Source organism: Xenopus tropicalis, chromosome 6 (genome assembly GCF_000004195.4).
Source record: "Xenopus tropicalis strain Nigerian chromosome 6, UCB_Xtro_10.0, whole genome shotgun sequence".
Lineage (NCBI taxonomy): Eukaryota > Metazoa > Chordata > Amphibia > Anura > Pipidae > Xenopus > Xenopus tropicalis.
In genome coordinates, this window is record NC_030682.2 from 70,273,320 (window position 1) to 70,296,702 (window position 23,383).

General features: G+C 35.7%; 1 protein-coding gene across 12 annotated transcripts in view; it reads right to left on the reverse strand.

The window, feature by feature from the left end:
* Nucleotides 1-23,383, reverse strand: part of ctnnd2 (catenin delta 2) — a 494,372-nt gene that overhangs the window by 64,173 nt on the left and 406,816 nt on the right. For all 12 annotated transcript variants that reach the window (XM_031903685.1, XM_031903679.1, XM_031903678.1 and 9 more), the window contains 3 exons: nucleotides 8,030-8,147; nucleotides 5,695-5,880; nucleotides 4,083-4,256 (listed from right to left, as the gene is read on the reverse strand). In XM_031903685.1, coding sequence (XP_031759545.1) covers nucleotides 4,083-4,256; nucleotides 5,695-5,880; nucleotides 8,030-8,147 — 478 coding nt within the window. The remainder of the gene's footprint in view (nucleotides 1-4,082; nucleotides 4,257-5,694; nucleotides 5,881-8,029; nucleotides 8,148-23,383) is intronic.

Genomic DNA, 23,383 nt, shown 5'->3' on the forward strand with positions numbered 1-23,383 from the left:
CAGATACACGGATTGTGATGAATCAGATGAATGTCGTTTATTATGAGCAGGACCTCTCCAGGAGTGGCATACAATTCACACACAGCAGGGCATATACTCCTTACTTCTCATTGAGACCCTTTTCCTGTGGGGTAACCTACGATACTCCCGCCAAGTGCTCCCTTCTAGTTGATCTCCCCGGTACTCTCGCCAGGAGACACTCTCTCTTAGAGTTCACCCCGTTACTCACGCTAGGCAGCGTCACCACAGGGACCCACCCCGGTACTCTCGCCTAGGCACCCTCAGATCTGGACTCCTTGACTAGCGGTGACCTGGTCCACCTACCTAGCCTCTTTGTGCCCTGCACTCCAGCAGATGTAATGCTGGGGGGTCTTAACCCCACTACCACTCCTGGAGGGGCAATATCCACCCATTCTAACTTGGTGTCCTACATAGCACTCCTAGGGGCACATTTACTAACCCACGAACGGGCCAAATGCGTCCGATTGCGCTTTTTTCGTAATGATCGGTAATTTTACGATTTTTTTCGTATTTTTTGCGATTTTTTCGGCGTCTTTACGTTTTTTGCGTAAAAACGCAAGTTTTTCGTAGCCATTACGAAAGTTGCGCAAAGTCACGATTTTTTCGTAGCGTTAAAACTTGCGCGAAACGTCGCGCCTTTTAAGTTTTAACGCTACGAAAAAGGTGCGACTTTGCGCGCAAGTGTTAACGCTACGAAAAAAACGCGACTTTGCGCAACTTTCGTAATGGCTACGAAAAACTTGCGTTTTTACGCAAAAATCGCAAAGACGCCGAAAAAATTGCAAAAAATACGAAAAAGTCGCAAAATGTTCGTTTCCAATCAGAATTTTTCCAATTCGGATTCAAAATCGTGTCTTAGTAAATCAGCCCCCTAGAGTGGTCTATCACAGAACTACTATCTCTAAACGGTGCCAGGGGTACTCCTTCACTGGAGCAGTCCCTGGACTAAAATGTCTGGCCTCCAGCACATGGCTGCATCACTTTATATAGCCTGCCACCTTGTGGCTGCAACCCGAACTGCAGGGATACTCCCTGTTAACTATTTAGGACCCAGTCATCCCAGTGTCCCAGTAACTAGCACCACCCTGTGGCCTGTCCTAGGGGTGTCTGTCCTAAGGGCCCATTTTTGGTAAACCCCTACATAATAATATGTAATAATGAGTCTACAGCATTACATAAAGGCTAATGCATGGTTAAGCGCTATTTTTGCACTATTTAAAATTGATTGTGAGAGCAGACTCTAAAGAAAGTCAGATATCTTTCCTTGCAGAGGAATTGCATTCATTACAAGGAAGACATGTTCAAATGCCATAGTCTAGCATATTTGATGTTACTTCAACAAAACTGTGTCAGTAAGGGAAATTGAATTCATTAGAGAAGGCACAAATCAAATTGCCAGACAAAATTCGAGAATAGTTCAGAAATACTGTTACCCATTACAGGAAGTGCCCTCATACAAAGTAAGCTAGAAAGGCTTACTAACTATAAAGTAAATACCTGAAACTTGTAGCTTCTCAGTAATTAAAACAAAAAAGATGTGTCTGTCAAGAGCATATTTTTGTAAATGCTAATTATTTGTATATAAACCAAATCGAGTACACACAATATACCCTCTGTGATCATGTTAAAAAGTTCTAGATCAAGTCATTTAATATGTCAACATTTGCTAGTCCATCATATAAATATGAGAATATTAAGGAGACTGTCCTCTAGTAAATAATTTATTAATATGATGTATCATAAAAAATACATTAGAAAACACCCAAATTACCCATAAAAGCAATACTAATAATAATAAAAAGGTATCATACCTATGACTCTGAGGATATAGGCCTGTACATCTGATATCTATGGTGGGCAAGTTATGCAAAAGCTTACTAATTGCATTTAGGGGTACATTCTTGAGAGTCATTACAAGTATCGTTTGATATGATTTGGAGGGTTTGAACTTGATTAACTATTTTTCAACCCAAAGAATCTACATATAATCACTTGCAAACTCAAGAATTACTATTACAGTGCACTTAGTATAACCCTAAATACAGGGTACAGGGGTGTTACTCCTTGTGCCCAGGTCCCTCCCTGCAAATAAATGTTTCAAGCACCCCCACTGCATGCTTGCAATTTGAGATGAAAGTGCATGATGGGTCACACACATGTGTAAGTGTGTGGCAAGAAATGATTCCATGATGTGGGACCGGTAATTAACCTCCACTAATCTGCCCATAACAGACACTCTGTTCAAGCCCCTATAAGTTATGCCACTGAGACAGTATTTATACAAATAAGAATTTTGTTTACACATTTAGGGGCACATTTACAAAAGCACGAACGCTCCGAGCGTATTTTCGCAGATTTTTTCGGGCGTCCGCACGACTTTTTCGTACGCCGCACGACTTTTTCGTACGCCGCACGACTTTTTCGTACGCCGCACGACTTTTTCGTACGCCGCACGACTTTTTCGGACTTTTCCCCCAAAAATTCGGAAAGGTTTTACAGCTGTTTACAATTGTTCAGTACGAAAATTTCGTGACTTTCGGATCGCCAATACGATATTATCGTGACTAATATGATTTTTTCGTAAGCAATTTCGTGATATTTGCGATCTTCCAAAATTTTCATTTCCAATGCGATTTTTTTCCATTTGTGATTCGGATTCGTGGATTAGTAAATGTGCCCCATAGGGTGTAAACTTTTAACTTTTTCCTAAAGTTCAGTTTGGGCTCAACAATAAGACATCAGAATGAATGTGGATTTGTTCTTTGCAGTGTACGATTACCTCTTATACCTACAAGTAGAGGCCATTTGCCATCCAAAATTTCTCTAATACTGTAATATCTCCAGTTGTCAAGAAACCTTGGTGAAAATATTGGTAAGCTTTTCCCTCTTGGCTGTATTGCCTTCAAAGCCTCCATCAAAAAGGGTGAAAATGTTTTGTACAGCTCTTATAAATGTTTATAAATATCAATCCCCAACTGATTTTATTTTAATTCATTGCACATATTTTTTCACATTCCTGGCAACAAGTTTTTATAGATTTCTGAATAGTGAAGTGGAGAGGTAATGATAATTTTGCAATATTCTGCAAATCTGTTCAGATTAGTCGATCAATTCGTTTTGAAGTTTCTTTAATGTTATAATGCGTAATATGCTCTGTGGCTATGAAGAACCTTAAAAAAATGACTGACAGCCTTATGGTATTTTCAGAGTGCATCTAACCCAGGAGCAATGGGAAGATTAATTGTTTGATTTGTTTTGTGGCTATGAAGAACATGAAAATGCCCGGCAGTGGGATGATTAAATGCTCCTGTAATTATTATGTCAACTTGTGCGTTTCCTTGTCTGATGCAGTCATTCATGTTTCATTGGCGTCCAGATGTCTATCAGGGAATTAATTCCTCCCACTCGGGCACATGAGAAAAAAGGGCCACTGCCTGATAGCTCAAATGTAACAGATAATGAAGTTATTAATAAAAGTTGTCCTTAGTAACTATTCCAGCAAACAAGGTAAGTGATATAAACCTATGCACAAGCACACTACACAGTTCTATCCCCAAAAGAACAAGATATAGCAATTATATACATAACAATTATGCGCAGCACAACATTTGTGTATTCATTGAATCCCCCTTAGAACCTATGGGGGTGTTACCTGAGAAAAGACAGGTGGTAATCTCATTGTAATATTAAAATTAAGTCATACGAGTAATCTCTTGTCAGTTCCAAGCAACCTCACACTTTTCTTTTTTCACACCTTTATTTTCTCTTACTGTAAAGAGCCCACTGAAATAAGCTGCAGGTTGTGTCAAATTCATTATATTAGCATTTTTAATACTGGTAATATCTTGGAAACAAGAAGAAAAAATAATATCTATTGCACAAGTGCTAAGAAGAGCATTGTGGGTAATTTTATATTACTTTGTTTTGTGGGTTTACTTTTCCTTTAATGTAGCTGCAATTCTCTTTTATAATGAAGGCAGTTCAATGTACAGGTCTTTAAATGCTGTGGTATAACTTGACTTGTTTTATTTTTAATAAATATAAATGACTAAAGACCTTACCTTCCAGCTTCCTGCAGCTAGGTTTTGTAATGCCCCTGCTGCACCTTCTAACGTGTCGGGATTTGAGCACTCAGAGAGAAGTGTGAGGTAGGGTTTGACTATTGAAGGATGCCATAGCATTTGTATCCCTTTTGGTGGATCCGCACAATCAGGAAGAGGGCCAACTCCATCCCACTGAGAAAAAGTATGTTTAATAGTTTAGCCATACAGTACCAATACATTTTTGCATTCATAGTTTTTATCTACAATACAATTTTTGTAAATAGTAAAATCTTGTTTAGAAACATTTAGCACACAACTGGTTTAGGAAAAAAATGGAAAAGGAACTGTTCTCTTTTAAAATATAGTTCAACACAGAGTTATCACTATGAGAGGAAAAATTACAAAAAATATTCATCAATTATCATGTTGCAGATAGTTACACAGTACAAAAGATTAAGTAGAGAATTTCTATAAAATGATGCCCTAACCTTGCTCAAGTGAATGTCCATAACTGACCAATAGCATTGTAAATACATATTTAAATACTGAAAGAAAAAAAAAACAAAGCAACTTCCATTTAGAGAAACAGTACAATGAATTTGGGAGGTTTCCTAATGTGATTTTAAATAGTAAATTATAAAACTAAAATAAGAAATCTGTCTTAATGCTGTGTCTTAATGCAGCATCTGTGTAAATGACATAATTTAATTAAGTGTAATTTGACTAAAGCATTGTAAAATATAGAACTGTAATTCTGCAGTCAGTTTAGTGCCCATTAGGTGTATATAACTGACTTTTAATGTAGACATGGCATAACAAATAGGAGTTTAATTTACAATCACTTGGCACAGTACTAGTTGTGCCTACTTGTGCTTATCTGTACTAGCATTTAGGAATAATTTGCCCCCTTTGGTGCAATGTGCTTTGGTGCAAAGGCTCAGAACGTGCAAGAACAAGGGAATCCTATACCTAAGATCTGCCTTTACTAAATGGTATGTACAGGTCTTTCTCTGCATGTTGCACCAATATCTGCTCCATATTGCTATCTGAATCATATACATTAGAAAATAATCTAGGCCCAAGCCCATATACTGCCCCTTCCCTTGCAGCCACCAGATACCTGCAATTAACCAAGAAGCAGTAATTATTCACCTGATTGTAACAGTCATAAATACTGTAATTGTAGTAAATTATTTTCCATTATGGAACAGGGAAAACATGCCAAACCGCACCAATATTTGCACTTATGTCATCTTTTAAGATGCAATAAACAAAATGAACCACTTACAGTAATTCTTACTAGGATTAAGAAAAGATATTGTACCAAATTAATTTTAAGAGGCAGATAATGACTAACATAAAAAATGAGCCAGATTGTTTTCTTGTCACCCTTTTCTCTAAAACCTACAGCTATTAAGTATGAGTAAAACATGGAACTTGAACAACTTTGTTAAAAGTGCATATGGCTGCAGTCAGCTTGTAACATCACGGATATAAGTGCCAGCTGAAACACTTACTGGTGAATACTAAAGGATTATTTTTAAGTTAATTCTGCAACCCAGAATTAAAGAGATATTGTGGATCTTTAATTTGTTTTCTTAACAGAGATGACCTGAAAATTATTTCTTACCTGGTCTTGCGATTTCTTTTTCTTCTTCTTTTTTCCCCAGCATCCTGAACTTTCAGTGTCTTTGCCATTATTTTCCCCACAAAGCAATCCATCAAGCTCATCTGTCCCCATCTGCTGTCCCTGAGATGTTTCCGCAGCTAATCGGTATGAGAGATTCCTCAAAATACACACACAGTTTTCTACGGTCTTCAAGAAAAACAAAAAAGCAAAATATATATATATACACCATGTGCACAAGGCTGAAATGTAAAGAAACAGCTTTCTTTTGCATCCATCTGTGAATAAGAACTCTATTAAAATTGGTGCATGCCATAGGAAAAAACGACAGACGTAAAACATCTCTAAGATAGCAGAAGAATTCTCTAATGCTTAACATAAGCAATGACCTAGATCCAAAGGGCCATGTAGTTCCTTTGATTTTAATTTGCAATATCCATGAAAATCATTGCTTGTATTAGGTAATGCTTTGAAAGCCTACAGGAGTAGTTTCAATGCATATATTCTAATTTGTTTTGGTAGTTTTTCTCTGCAGTGTCTTACTTTACTTCAAAAATCACCATTTTTTCCAAAGTGTTTTTATGTCTAGATAAAGCAACACTGGCTTATAGAAAACTGATTTGCTTTTTAGCTTAGTATCTAGATATTTCATATTTAAAGAGTAGAAAGGATAATGAACAAAATAATTAATACTGAATACAAATTTATGGTGTTGCACATATATTTCTTCATAATAATCACAATTCCTGGTGAGCACCCCTTCTTAATAAAGAACAATACCTTGCTGGTCTATCCTGCTATTGCTTGCTACAGCTGATTTTATTAGCTACAAGTACCCCATTGTCATTTTCCATTTTTAAATAGCATGCCTCAGCAATGAGGGAAATTAAATGTGCTGCTAACTGATAAGATGTAGTGGGGATTACAGTTGTGCATACAGGAAGCCAGCAACCATTCTCAGCACAATGTAAGTTTCAGTTGTATAGACTTTCTTTATCATTTCCACTAACATTAATTATGTAAATTCTTCCATGTTTTAAGTAAGTAATGGACAAGCAGGATCATCCTAGGAGGTCCGTGACAGTAACCACCAATGAACTCCATAGACTACGTTAATAAAGGGTATTTTACCATTTATAAATATATAAAGGAACCAAACAACAAACTCTCTAGTGCATATTTTACCAGTAGATCTGTGCATTCCTTGAGACTGAAAAAAGACAGTTTCAAAATAAAATTACAAAAAGGGTTCCAAAATGTAATTCCCAGTACAGTCTTGATTCAGGAACAGGTCTGACTGTCATTTTGGGGGTAAGTAGTACGTAATTTAATTTACACATTTTAAGTTAAATATATATTAGTCATATACAGATGAAACAAGAATATAAGAGGTGCTGTTATAGCTTTAATGGTGTTAATGTTACCAGCTACCACATATAAAATGTATAAAGGCTTGTTTACGTTTAGTGTCATGCCATTGTGGTATGTGGTACTAGTGCCTAGTAACTAAGCAATTCAGTGAAAAATGCATGGTTGTTGCATAAAATTTCAACATTTATCAAAGCAAAAGTCTAATTTTTTTAATAGTTTTATTATATAATACACCTTTTCTGAGAAAAGTCCCCAAGGCACATAGATCAGCAACAAAGGCTAAAATCCCCCGATTTTTCCTTAATGTAAATCAAGATACACAACCTGTCTGTTGTATATATTTAAAAGAGAAGGAAAGGCAAAGTCACTTGGGGGTGCTAAAATGTTAGGCACCCGCAAGTGACTTGAATCGCCTACCTTGTACCCCGGGCTGGTGCCCCTGTTCAGAGAGAACAGCACCAGCCCGGGGTACCTGCAGCGCTTCCTCCTTCCTGTTTCGATCGCGTGTGCACGCGCAGTAGAGTGAAAAGCCGAACTTTAACAGAGAAGTCGGCTTTTCACTCTACTGCGCAGGCACCCCCAAGTGACTTAGCCTTTCCTTGTCCTTCAATACTATTTTTTGTTTAACGGTCTATTATTCATCTTATCATCTTAGTAAGGCACTATGAGCCTGCCTGATATACATATACACAGACTACATACTACGCTTTTGGTCACTAACATTGATACTTACTGAAATGCTATGTTATATTAAGGAAACCTTTTCTGTACATATGTACAGAAAAGGTTTCCTTAATATAACATAGCATTTCGGTAAGTATCAATGTTAGCGACCATAACTGTACCTGTACCTGTACCTGTTTCTGTCTACTTGAATCAATAAAAATGTATTGGAATAAAAAAAAAAAAAAAAGTCCCCAAGGCATCAAAAACAACAACAGCATAAAGTTTAGGAGAAAAAACTCACCTTACTATCTATATCACTGCTTCCAAGTGCAGACTGGATGACATACAGTAATGCATCAGTTAATCCATCACACTCCCTCATTCGCCTACGTGCCTCCTCTCCAGCAGAGCTCACATTCCTAATAAAAGGTTTATATTTTAACCAGTTTCATTGTTTTCTTTGAAGGAAAGTCATTTTGACATTTTACTGCCAATAGAGTAGCCAAATTAGTGCAAGCTAGAACACAATATTATTCTGCAGAAATCTTTACCATACTTTACTTAGTTTTTACCATTCCTTCTCCTTTAACCTCTAATAGAAATTAAACAGAAGGAAATTTCCATCAAGTTCCAGGGCTTATGCAATACAATACATAAATAGCATTGTTGTGAAGGGTATAAATAAACTATAACCTGACCAGGGAACTAGCACTTATATTGTAATGTCACCCACTGTGACCTACAGCCCTTATATTGCCTACTTGTGTCTGTAAGTTACCCTCCCATATAGATTGTAAGCTCTACAGGGCAGGGACCTCCATCCTCTTGTGTCTTTGACTCTTAACTTATTGCAACTGTATCTTGTATTTATTTGTGCTTATTGTAATACTTTGTATTTATCTATTTTAATACCTCTGTTTATATTAATGTATTCTACTGTACAGCGCTTTATAAATAAAGTTATACATACATACATACATACATACATAACATATATTAACAAACATGGGTGCCTTACATGTAATGCTAATGTAACCAATAATTGTAATACTAATAATAACCATAAACATTGTAAAAACCAATTTTCATTTCAATCAAGTTTAAGACTGTACAAAAGTATTCAAGGTGGGAAAATGGCCTCCTTGGCCTAGACAGCAGCTTAGTCAGTTTAGATGTTCTTAAGTAGTTTCAATTTTACACAAACTAAAACCAAACAATAAAAAAAAAATCAAATATTTATATAAAATAGAAAAACTTGAACTAAATTGAATAGTGAATCCCTGATCCTGCTCTCTAATAACTTTCGCACACTTTTTATGCACAGCTGTTGCTGCCAGCACACAAGACAAAATGTTATATGCTTAGTTTCAGTATAAAATGTATGCAATAGAATCGACAAATCAAGAAACATTATTAATGCCTTAATTTTTCCTGTCCTACATTTGCCATACTCAGTTGCACTCTGTCTGGCATTGAATTTACAATTTGGGAATCCATTATTCCAGCAATTTTATAGCATTCCAGGATATTGTGATCTTAAAAGAGCAGTTCAGTGTAAAAATTAAAATAGGCAAAATAGATAGACTGCACAAAATAAATAATGTTTTTAATATAGTTAGGCAAGAATTTAATCTATAAAAGTTGGAATGAGCAGATGTCTAACATAATGGCCAGAGCACTACTTCTTCTTTTACAGCTCTCTCAGCTGTTAGCAGTCAGTAACCAATCAGTGACTTGAGGAGGGCGCAATATGGGACATAACTGTTCAGTTAGTTTGCGTTTGAATCTGACCTTCGTGCTCACCAGTGATCATGTCTTTTCTAAGCTGAAAAAATAACGCAATAAGCACATTTAATTTTTGAGAGTCCAAATCATCATTTTCATCTTAGATGATAGATTAAAATTTATTTTATTCTGAATGACTTCCTGAGAACTGTAGATTACCTAGAAAATATGTAATTCACTCTAACATATAATACAAATCTTTAGTACCTAAATACATGTATAAATGTAGGGGCAGATTTATCAACATTCTGATTATTAGTGGTTTTAGTGTTTTTTGAAACCACAAATAAACTAATTTCCACTAAAACCACAAATGTGTAGTCATTTATTAAAAGATCCAAATTGAAAAAGCATGATTGAATTAAAATGTGGAACGAAAATGAAAATTCTGTGTGGTTTTTATGATTCCCTATAAATCTTTGTGGAATTAAAAATGAAAAAATGCTGAAAACCTCTAAAATTACCAATTAAATAAAGATTGTTACAATTTGCCTATGACAACTCCCATTGACTTCTGCATGACCTCAACAACTTCTAGATGGCAAAATTTTGTATTAGTGATGCTTTAAAAATAACAAAAAATTTATTTTTTAATGCAAAAGATAGATCAAGTTTTAGTAGAAAAAAACACAAATCATGAAAAATCTAATTGTTAGTAAATACACCCCTTTAGAATACAAATTGCCTTTTCTCTTATGTAAAATCTAGAAGGGGTTTATCATTTTTTTTCACCTACAGTTGTACATTTTAACAGCCTTACTGTATTGATGACTTATTTTTCACTGTTTGTCTGATATTTTGGCTATTGAATCTTGGCCTGTTTATGACCAATCCTGGTTGCTGCCGGTCCTGCCTGTGCTTAAACATTTACTGCAAATGGATTGAACCCTTTTAATGTTATGCCACTGGGCAAAAATGGAGAAATTTAAAAAGATAGCAACTAGGAAAGAGAAAAAAGAAAGCATTTAAAAGCAACAAGTCGGAGGGGACAGAAGCTACTTTTAAAGACTATAAACTAGAACATGGGGCAGATTTGCCAAATCTGGTTGACTTGCGAATCATGCAAATGTCTATACATGCAAGTATTTCTAAACCTTGAATAAATGCGATTTATTAAACAAAAAATAGGAAAGTCTTCAGAAAAAAAAGTAAAAGCTGACGAGTTTCTGTAGAAGTCAATGGTAATTGTCTCTAACAACTTTAATTATTTATTTCATAGTTTATTTAAACATTTGAGATGTTCAACCTCATTGAAATGAATGAAACAATGTTATTCTCACTTATTTATTTTATTTCCATGCAGAAATATGCAACTGTGAATATTCTGCCATATTTTTTCTTAAACCCACAAAAGTGTAAACAAGCATTTTGTCACTTTTTTCAAGCAATCACATTTTTTTCTCAACCTCCAAATTAATAAAACAGCAATCAAAAAGGCAAAGAATTTACAGACTTGCCCCTCCCCCAAGAATTTTAAGTATCTTAATATTAAAAAGAGATTGTGGCTTCATTAAATAATGGAAATAATTTGGTTATAAAATATTCAGAAAACACAAATGAGCTTAATCAATCCTTTTCTTTAGTGTATTCAACTGAGGAGTTAAAGATTCAAAACTCGATAGGAGCACAGATGGCTCAACTCAGTCAAGTCAGAGGCTGACACAAGATATGTTACTTAATTGTTTGCTTAAAATGAACAAGGTACCGGGGCCTGTTGACAGACTTTTATAAGGTATGGTACTTGTGGATTAAAGGAAAGATATTGTAATTACAATATTTAAAAGGGCTATTGTGATACTAATATCTACATTTAGTATTAGTGGTTGTATATATAGTTTATGTATGTGATAGTATAGATTTGTAGGTGTGGGTTGTGTGTGCTGGGTTTACTTGGAAGGGTTGAACTTGATGGACTCTGGTCTATTTTCAACTCTATGTAACTATGTGACTATGATTATGATCTCAGCCTACCATTTTTAGGCCCATAAGTTTGATATCTGTGGCAGGCAAGTTATTTAAAAGTTTGTTAAAGAATTACAGTCAAGATTATATTCTGGAGAATTATGAGTAGTAATAAGCATGGCTATGTGATCAGAAAAAATTGAATTGCTTTAATAATGAAGTAAGTAGGAACTTGAACAGAGGGGTTGCAGTAGATGTAGTTGCAGTAGATCAATTTGGATTTTGTCAAAGCTTTTGATACAGTGCCACATAAATAACTGCTTTTTTAACCAAGGTCTGTTGATCTAGATAATATTGTTTGCATTTGGATAGGAAACTGGCTAAGGATTGTGTTGAAAGGATGGTCTTCAATTGTATATTCTCTACTTGGACTAGGGTTCTTAGTTGGGTCCACTTTTAATTAATTTAATTATGAATGGCTTGGGGTGTGCACTATAATTAATGTATCAGTGTTTGCAAATAATGCAAAACTATGCTGGCCAATTAATTCCATTCAGGATGTGGCATCCTTGCAGCTTGAACCAGACAAACTTGCTTGGTGTCTAAGTGGCAGATGAAATTCTGTGTTGACAAATGAAAGGTTGTGCACCTGGGATGTAAAAATATTTAAGACACTTAGAGCCTTCATTGGACTGTATTAGTCAAGTCCCTGATGGAGAAGGACCTAGGGGTACTTGTGGATTCTAAACTTGGTGTTAGAAAGCAATGCCAGCAAGCAGCTGCAAGGACAAAGAGCAAATGCTCTGTCATATTAATTAAAAAAAGACAATAAAAAAATCAAATTGCATTGAACTATTACACTGAACCATTGCAGAGCAAGTAAAAATATGAATCCTATATCAAACAAAAACAAACCATTAAAATATACTTGCACATTCAAAGAACCTCTTTGAATTGATGTTTCAATACTTTAGTTTATTTAAACATTTATTTTGCCAGAAGAAAGTCTTCCAATTCAGAAGAAGATGCATGCAAATCTGCAAAAGGATTTACACATTTGTTTCTTCTCTTTGATGCCACATTTACATAATGGATAAACATTTTATTGCAGTTAAATATTTATCAGATTTTACCATGACATATTTCCATGTGTAATACTAGTAATTTGCTTGCAAGATTCTAGATGAGCTGTTTAAAATTTAACAAGAAAAAATTACTATTGTATCATTATAGATGATAATTATTTATTAAATAAATATTGTACAGAATTCAAGTCACATTATGGGAAATTCACATAATTTTAGCCAAGGAACAAAATGTATTACAATTTATCAGACTAAAATTCAGTTTTAATAGCTGTATCTAGAGTGTATTGTTATAGGGGTTATGCAGATATTAAGACCAAGATAAAAAGGAAACCTACAGTTCATACTGTACAAATGGGCAGATTCCATTTGATGAGAAAGACTTACTTCCAAATTTTATTCCAGATTTTCCAACACGACCAAATGCAGTTCAATTAAAAAAATTTATCTTACTGTTTATCACATGAAAATTCTATTGAAGTCGATGGGGAAAAAGTGGACCTCAACTAGGAAGAAAGTTTTTTCTCCTCAAATTGATTTTTGTCCATAATGTTTCTTGTGATAAACTATAAAATAACATTTTCCCATGGAACAATCAATTTAACAATCAATTACAATATTTCTTTGTTAAGAAATGTTGCTTAGTTTTTTATCACCTCTCCTTCAAAATAGATTCCTTTTTGGAATATACTCTAGAGACAAGGCTAAGGCAGGTTCAAAATGTTCTCTTTTTCTTAGCAATTCAGCATGTTGATGTTTGCTTTTCTCCAAATTACATTTTGTATGCAGGCAGAAAGAAGAGTATGCACTCTGATTCACTCTTGTGTATAACGCAGACAGGGTGTTGGCCTGAGTGCAGCTATACAGAGCGGATATCAGTGTGAAAATGCATGCTTTGGTGTTCAAGTGTAGAAAAAAATAGCTACTAATAACCCCAAGAAATGTTACATTTTATGGAATTTTGCCAAAACTCCTTTTTTGTGCCATCCAGCAGCCTATTTATCAATAACTTCATAAACCTTTGTTTTCTAGTCATGCCTGTTCAGTATTTTTATGGCCTATCAGTCTTCTGATTTGAACACATGCCAGTATCATGTCAAAATAAATAAGGAATAATATAAAAAAAAAAGCTGGAATTAACAAAAATGTTCAATACAGTTGAATTATTCTACAAAATTAGCATACAGTAAATATTATAAACTGATATGGAAAATAACTCGTAAAAATCTGTAGAAAAGAGATACTACAATAAAGTATACAGGAGATGGGAGTTTTTTCTTAACCTTCTGAATAAAAGAGTTAATTACCACATTAACTGGGCTTTTTTTGCATAAGCATATTTTAGGTTTTAAAAACAGATTTTTTTTTCTTAAGGTCTGTTGTGTTTTTTAATCATGGTATTGTATAATAGAGCAGTTTCACATTTATGAATTACATTCCCTTCAATTCCAATACATTTAAGAAAATAAATTAAAATGTAGTAGAGTTCATTCAAATTCAAATACAGTTTTCTTTATATATAAATTTGTGTGCTAGAGGCATACAATCTTACATCTGCCAGTTTAATTGAGCAAAATATCTAAGACAGCAGTTATTTACAATACAATAAAGAATGCTAATTTAGAATTCTCTATGAATGTGCTTTAGGGTAAAATGTAATATATTGCCTTTTACAATGTATTGATATTGAAAGGGGATAGCAAGATAACTCTGCACTTTGAAAATTGTGATTCATTTTTCTTTTAAAGATAAAAGTGTATTTTAAAAGGTTTTGCAAAGTCAGTCCTCAAAATAATAGCACTGTTTTCATGCTGACCAACCACTTTCTGCCACTACAGAACTGAGTCTGCATGGGGGCTTCTCAACGTGATGCCTGACTATTATCTGAATTAAAACATTCCAGATATTTGTTGGGCAGATTAGGTAATCCTTTTAGGTGAGGACATCAGCACGCCAGTTGGTCCCCATAGGCCTCCAGTATGATGTGCAGTAAGGTCAACAACTGCTCCCAAAACAAATTAATTTTGAAGTGCATGGCCAGCTGTAATTTGTTTGGTTTAGTATTGCATTATTTTAGGAATAAAAGTTTGGAGCGCTTTACCAAAAGGATATCCTTAAAAATCTTCTTTCCCAATATAAATTTGATATATTTTATAAACTTCAGTCGGATCATAAATTATTAATCATATTGTCACATAAGTGGCAATTTGTAAGCACATGATGTTGGGTGTGTCTATAAGGGCTTAAACACTACAAAGCTCACATACATCTACAAGTGCAGTGAGCAAAGTCCAATTTTGAGTGCAATCGTCATTCTTTTTCCCACAGTGCAATATATTTTGCCCAGTCATTGCGGTCGCTTGTTCAACTGCACTGCTCCTACCGCAATTGCAGGACTTCTCATATACTTAGTCACAAATCAGTCGCTATTGCACCAAATATTTACTAAGTCTGCCTGGCATCATTTCTGGTGTTCACTTTACATTTGATGTGTGCGCCCTATTGTTTCACCACAAATTAATTGAGGCGATTGGATGGAACAGTACCAAAGGCAACTATAGGGATGTGCAATGAGTAAGTACCTCTAATGAAAGTGGTTTTAATTAGTGATGAGCAACTTTTTTCGACAGGCCCAGGATTTGCAGCAAATTTCTGCATTTCGGCATCGGGGAATTGTTTTGAGTAACTTCTGTGAAAATTTGACGCCCCAAAAAAGTCACGGTCAGTCACGACAAACGTATTTTCGCAAATTTTTTGCCGAGGCAAAATGGGACAGATTCGTTCTTCAATAGTTTTACTAATCTAAGGGTAATTTATGACCGCCAGCACAGCAGTGCTCCCGCACTTTACTCCCCAGTGAATTGCATGTTAAAACCCATTTATTAAAGGTACTTGTATCAAAATGCACCCTTTGCACTTCCGTATAATTGTCCTTGACACCTCTCAGACCTTTCTGCCGTCTGTTCTGAATCAATCTCTGCTGTGTCTATTGACACAGGGGAACCATGGAGCTATTAAGCTTGTATTCAAAATTACACTTTGTTCACTGCATTTGTGGATGTAAATGAGCCCTTCTGTCTCACGGCAGTTAAAGGGTTAGTTTACACTAATTCACCAAGCACTTTAGCAGTAAATGGGTTAAATTACATTACATTACTGTTTCTGTCAGAAGACAAATGGTGAATTACCATAAAAAGGGGTAAACCAGCGCATAAAGCTAAAATACAGTCAGTTCAGGCTATGGTTTTTTAAGCGCAACAAGGTAAAACTTATTATATTTTATATTTAATATATTTTATACAAAAAGGTGAACAGTGCACATGCACAAAAAGATTATACAAAAATGACTTACATAAAATATACCATTGCCATACCTCCAAAAATGGAAAGAGGGACCAAAATAAATGCTGCGCGTAGCGTGCTAAAATGTTTTTGTGACCACTCCCCCTAAATACCACTTCCATTTTATTAAATTTTGCAGGTTATTTAAAGTTTGAACACATTTCTGGGGGTTTTGGGGTCGTTTTATGTGTTATCACAGTTTTTCTAATGAAGGTCAAATTGCTCTTTACGCTGCAAATCTCAGTTCCCCCAAGAGACCTGTTTTTAGTCAGTTGCAAAACTTTATTGTCCCAAATCCAGCTACAGCTTGCTTTTTTGTATGGTGATTGAGCCCCTTTGCTATGGGTACAAAGATCCCCACTGACTACAGTTACAAATTTCACTACAAGTAATTGTAATGAAAACATTCGGTTGGTTATGAAACATATATAAAGCAACCAAAAATATAAATCTAACCAACACTTCCAGAAGAAGGAATCCAATGAACTTTCAAATGGAGACATGTTGCCTATGCAGGATTCTGTCACTGAATTTTTATCACTGGTGATGCAGCTTCCACAATGAAAATACCGCATTGTGATGTATGGATAGACAAAGCAAAGGATGCCGTTTCATTCCAAACAAGAAAATGGGTCTAAGATGTTTAGGTGCAGACTTAGGGGCCGATTCATTAAAACAAGAGTTCGAATCCCGAATGGAAAAAATTCGGATTGGATACTATAATTTCTGAAGATTGCAAATATCACGAAAATGCTTACAAAAAAAAATCGTATTAGTCATGATAATATCGTATTGGCGATCCAAAAGTCACGAAATTTTCGTACTGAACGATTGTAAACAGCGGCAGAACCTTTCCGAATTTTTTGCGCAAGTGTACGAAAAAGTCGCGCAAAGCCGAAAAAATTGGCAAAAATACGCTTGGAGCGTTCGTCTCTTAATAAATCTCCCCCTTAGTGTCTAGTAAAACCAATGAATGGATTTTATCACTTTTCTAAAAAAACCTGGAATTTTATGCATTAATTAAGGTAATTAAGGTAATGCAGCCAAAATGTAACCAAAATTCCATTAAGATTTTGTTACAATATAACTGCAATTTACAAATTAATTATGACACAAAAATGTCATAAAAGTTTGTTCCTTTATCTTTCTCTGCAGTTTGTAATCTACATTACTTCCTATAAAAGCTGTAATATAATAATCTAATAGTCTGAAAACAAATGCAATACTGCAGAAACAAGGGAATAATCATCTTTTCCCAGTTGCTAGACATTTCTAGCATGTCTTGCAAAGGGAAATGATTTTATTTACCAAATGAAATGATGTAAATAAGAAAAGGTCACATTTGTGCCTTCAAATGAGATTCATATTACCTACAGCAGACATCCTGATTCATATGTTTTCTGTAATTCTTCCATCACAGTGATTAGCTGTTTTAATATTAGTCCACAGACAGGCTGACCTATCTACTGCAGTGGTCCTACTGTATCTAGAGAGATCTGTTGTACTTGATATATTGATTTTGGAGAAGGATTTCTCCAACGGGACAGGAATCATTACATTATCTATTTTTGCTTTAGTTAGCTGGATAAAATAGAGCTGAGTGAATCTGTCCTGTTTTACTTCACTGCAAAATTCACAAAACTGCAAAAAAAAAAAAATTTGTGAAATGCTGGTACCACACGTTTTTTTGACACGCCCACAAGTTTTTCTCTGTGAAATTTGGCAAAGGTTTCGTGAAACAATTCGCCAATGGTGAAATACAGAATTTTGCTGCAAATCCATGCCTTGCTTTAAAACTGCCACAAAATAAAGATAAGCCATCTAAAAGCCATTTGTCAATGGGCAGCAGTCCTGTTTCCAATTGGAAGATCTTTCTTGGCTTTGTGGTATTAGAGGTTTTCAGATTTTTTTGGATGCTCCATTAGTTGAAAAAAGTAAAAAAAAATTGCATGCGTCAAAAAATTGTCAAATCGACAAATTTTTTCACAGCAAATTTTCACACCCGTTTCGCGAAACAATCCGCCGATGGCGAAACACAGAAATTCACTGCAAATCCATGCCTGACAAAGAATTTTCAGCCAAAATGTAGTTATGACATCTACATGTAGAAAAGTTTACTGTAAAAATACTCTTGTCTTTGTGACTAAAAGTGGTGTAGGTGGTAAGCAGCCTGAGCATGGCCCTTAGTGCTTCTTCAGCAAGCACTTTCCCTGGTCTGTCTACAGTTTGTACCTCGCACCAGATAAAAAAAAAATCTGGCATGAGGTGCCAATCACTTTGTGGTGGTTGGCATTGACCTTAAACAAACAATATGATACCTAATACATAATAAATACTTAATCGCTATTTAAAATGACCCTTCTAGTGCCCCATTAGACTCAATTTTGTGTTAAAATAAATTAGATGGATCCCTGCATCAATTTCATGGGTAACTGATGAGGAATCCAAGTGCCGTGGAAGGAAATACACATAGCTATGGCAAATCATCAACCCAGAAGTAACAGCTGTCTTGGGCTGCATCATCCAGAGACTAACAAATCAACTACCATAGTCAAGACATTTTTCTGATCAGCCCCTTATCAAGGGCTTTACCAGTAACAGACCCCTTTGAGTATGTGCTAAGTCTTCCACTCCTCGGGTGCTTCCAGATTACCCACAGTTAGAAGTTAGAAGTGTTACCTATAGTGAAGGGACTGCTAAAGCCCTTGGGAAGAGGAAATACAATTTTCATAGTTTCACTTAATGGTAAAAAAGAATGGGAGAGGGCAGCAAGTCAAAACATGTTAAAGCTGGGGCAACCAGCATAATATAATATAAGTTTAGTAAACCAGACAAGTAACAGGGCAATTGTTTTTTGCAGAGGCAATCTGGCACTGGGAAGGCAAACTGAAAGATTCCATATTTGAAACACCCCGCATTCTGATGCTGTGTTAAAAAGCCTTATCTTTATTTATCTTTACAGCAAATACCAAACACTGAAGAATGAAATTGAATTTAAAACTAAAAATCATAGAGCACAGTTAAGAACATTTTCTAGCTCTTAAATGTGGTAGGCAAACTGCCAGTTATTCTACCATGTGCCTTTGTGACTGCTTGATTTGGTATGACTTTAAAAATGTATTCTAGGAGCATATGTATATATTTTATTATAGTTTATAAATGACCACAGCAACACAGGGAGCAGATAATATAATAATAATATTTCTTTTTCAAACTTTGGCTTTTAAGAATTATTCCCTGATTATCAGTGCAAGAGAAACAAGGTCAATAACAAAGAAAACTCACTAAAGGCAATGATGCTTTCATTAAAGCCTAGACAGCACCATTAAAGAGATTTATAGACACTAATTAATCAGTTAATCCTCTCATGCTTCTCACTAGGTATTTCTTCTACAAGCACATATCGAAGGTAATGGAGCCAATTTCTAGTAACAAGGTGCCTTGAGAAATATGTTAATATTTGGTGACATATATTAACACTGCAAATTTGGTAAATAAGCAGCTTGTTTTCAAGTGTTTTCAAGCACTAAGTAGTAAGCAAAATTAAGAGACAGATACAATTTAATAGCATATTTAGGAACATGCTGTTATACTTTTATTTCTGCTTTATAAATAAAACATATTCCTACTGGATAACAACTGTAAAGGAAACAATACTCAATGCCTTAGCGAATGGTATGTTTACATGTTCAAAAGTAGGTTTATCTTTGTTGTCCATATCTGCAGTGAATAAAAATGAAAAGCTACTGAAGGAGAAATATTTATATAGATAGATATATATGGAGAACATTGTGCAGACACAGAACATAAAAATAACAAACAAAAAATTAGAGGGATCATTTACATATCATTGAGTAAGTGCAGAAGTGTAGAGAGCAGCATATGGAGGTAAGTACTATGCAAGTAAGGACAGGGCGCCAATGTGGGCTGCGCCTCCTGCTGCTCCCTACCTTCAATTTCTGAATGAAGTGCAAGGAATGGGACAGGTAGGGGGCTGGAGTGGTTATACCTACATGCCTCCCCCTGTCCAATACAGCGCAACAGTCAGCACTGTGAGGGGAGCTGTAAATTTTTTGCAGTCTAGGCTTGAGACACGTTACACAATGCAGGAAGCAGCCCTCAAAGTGCAACAAAATGGCAGATTTCAGCCTTTTTTTTTTTTTGCACTTTACAGGCTGTGTCCTGATTTGACACAACTTATGTTTATAAAGATACATTTAAAGAATTTTTTTTCACACTTAGATATACCATTATTCACCTGTCTAGTTCAAAGTTAATTAAAGCTTAAAATAGAACCCATTCTTTAGTTGTGCCTTGTTTATTTATTTAGAGCATACCTATTAACCCTTTCACTGCAGCCGTTTTGGACACACTAAGCTTTCAAAATATGGTAGAATTTTGGTGTAATTCCAATTCCGTAACAAGATAAAGACAAAAATATAACTGATTTGGAAAGTCCCATGTCTCCTGAACGTGCCAATACCAAATATATATAGTTTTATGGAGATTTCTCACTTGTATAGGTCAAAAACTCCCAGCAGTACACTACCAAATTTCCAAAGCACTGCTTCACAAAGCTGCATACTTTAGATTTCAAGGCCAACACTTCCACTAACAGAATGTTTATCCCAGAAAATTACATATTTCTGGAAAGAACAGATTCTGGGGAATCCAGAATTGGCACAACTGTCTGTCTACTCCAAACTATCAAGTCATAATGCTTTCCTAAAATGATAGGTTTTTATTAAAATTTGTGAAGTTTTTAAAAAATCGCTTCAAAGCTTCCAGTCTATAATATCTTATCTCCTACAGGTCATAAAGTAACCAAATAAAACACCCTAAATATGAACGCCAGGGGTCCACTGAACAGTTTGATGCCCAATATGTATAGGTTTACCTAAGTATGTGGCATGTAGGGGCCCCAATGTGAACATACCCCATATGATCAATCATTTCTGTCATTTCAGCTCCTGCAAAATCAACACATTTACATAATTATATGTGGGATAAAGCTAGTAAAAAGTACACTCACCCCAGAAAGTTATATATTTTTGGAAAGTACACATTCCCCTGAATTCAAAATGGGTACCCATGTCTATCTACTCCAAAGTACCAAGCTGCAAAGCTTTCCTAAAGCTGGCAATTTTGATGAAATTTCCAAAAATCCCTTCAAAGCTTCCAGTTTCCAGCACCTTATCTCCCACATAGCATGAGGTACCAAGATAAAACACCCTAAATTTGAACTCCAGGGGTCCACTAAACAGTTTGATGGCCAATATGTATAGGTTTACCTAAGTATGTGGCATGTAGGGGCCCCAATGTGAACATACCCCCATATGATTTATCATTTCTGTCATTTCAGCTCCTGCAAAATCAACACATTTACATCATTATATGTGGGGTAAAGCTAGTAAAAAGTATACTCACCCCAGAAAGTCATATATTTTTGGAAAGTACACATTCCCCTGAATCTAAAATGGGTACCCATGTCTTTCTACTCCAAAGTACCGAGCCGCAAAGCATTTCTAAAGTTAGAAATTTTGATGACATTTCCAAAAATCCTCTCAAAGTTTCCATCTTATCTCCCACATAGCATTAGGTACCAAGATACAACACCCTGAATTTGAATGCCAGGGGTCCACTGAACAGTTTGATGCACAATATGTATAGGTTTACCTAAATATGTGGCATGTAGGGGCCCCAATGGGAGCATACCCCCATATGATGTGTCATTTAAAAAAATCAACACATTTACATCCTTTATGTGGGATAATGTTACAAAAAAGTATGCTCACCCCAGAAAGCCATATATTTTTGGAAAGTACACATTCCCCCAAATCTAAAATGGGTAGCCATGTCATTCTATTCCAAAGTACCAAGCCGCAAAGCTTTCCTAAGTTTGCCGATTTGTATGATATTTCAGAAAATCGCCTAAAAATGTTGAAGTTTGCCGCATTTATCTCACACAATTTCTTGCGTACAAAGGCAAATCACCCCAAATAGGAACACCTAAGGTCTACTGAACAGTTTGATGCCCAATATGCATAGATATACCAAAGTCTGTGGTATGTACTGACCCCTAAATGAAAATAGCGCATATGGATTTCTCGCCTGCAAACCCAGCTTTTGCATACAGAGCCCCCTGTCAGTGTATTATGTGCTGTAACACCCTCAAACTATACAGAAAAATCCAGAAAACCATATATTTTTGGAAACTACACATTCTGACAAATCCAACATAGGTAAAGAGTCCTTTCTACACCAAAGTACCAATCTACAAAGCTTTCCTAAAGTTAGTGGTTTTTATGACATTTCAGAAAATCGCCTAAAAATGTTGAAGTTTGCCGCATTTATCTATATTGTGTGCTGTAACACCCCCTAACTATACAGAGACCCCCAGAAAACCATATATTTTTGGAAAGTACACATTCTGATGAATTCAAAATAGGTAAAGTTATTTTCGTACACCAAAGTTACACCTGGCAAAGCTATGCTAAAAACAGATCAGGAATACTAATACTGGTATAAAAATGCAATAAAACCACAAAAATTGTGCAAATCAGCAAAACAACAAAATAAGTCAACAGTGTAATTAGTGGTCAGAATATCTGATCCAATAGTCACGCTGTCAAAATAAACAGTTTTTAAGGAAAATAAACTAAAAACAAGCAGTAAAATGGAAAAAAAATTATACAAAAAAAAAGTTTGTGTATACACGTGTGTACATATGTAAAAGTAGCGTGACAGTATGTAAGTGTGTATATGAGTGTATATAAGTGTATATTAGTGTGCAAAATGGAAAAAAAAACAAAAAAAAACTAAAAAAAGTGCTAAATTGTGTGCTGTATATAGGTATAAATGTGTGTAAGTGAGTGTAAGTGTGTAAATACAACAAATAAAAACACACTTACCTGTCCAGAAGATCCAGATTGCATGGCTGGCCGTCCTGCTGCAGTCCCGGTGAGTAGGGGGGAGGTGGGGGGCGGAAACAGGAACCAAGGAGTGGCAGCAAGCAGCAGATGCAATGCGATCTCATCTGCTGCTTGGGGGGGCCCTGTGACGATCACGTCGCAGGGCCGACATGACAGCCCCCCTGGCTCGTTGCCCAGGGGGCTGTCATCACTAAACACTCTCTGCAGAAGCGGCGCATGCCGCTTCTGCAGAGAGAATCTTTATCTGCCAAACGACGTACAGCGTACGCCTAGGCAGATGAAGCCTTTCTCTGCAACAACGTACGCCATACGTCGTTGGCAGGGAAAGGGTTAAACTCGCAGTTCCTAAACTAATATAGCAACCTAAAAGGGCATGTAAACCCCCACAAAAAAATTTAATTAGTCAACAGTCTTTAAATACCTGCCACTCCTGCAACCCACTTGGTCCCTACCCATAGGAATTGACTTTGGCTCGTGGCTTACTGAACTGAACTGAGCCCAGTTTTTCTCAACTTAGGTTACCAAACCCATCCTCCTCCAGTAAGTTTTGCCTGTGTAAGCCTGCATTCTTCATTGCATTTACAGCGCACATGTGCTGTTTACAGATGT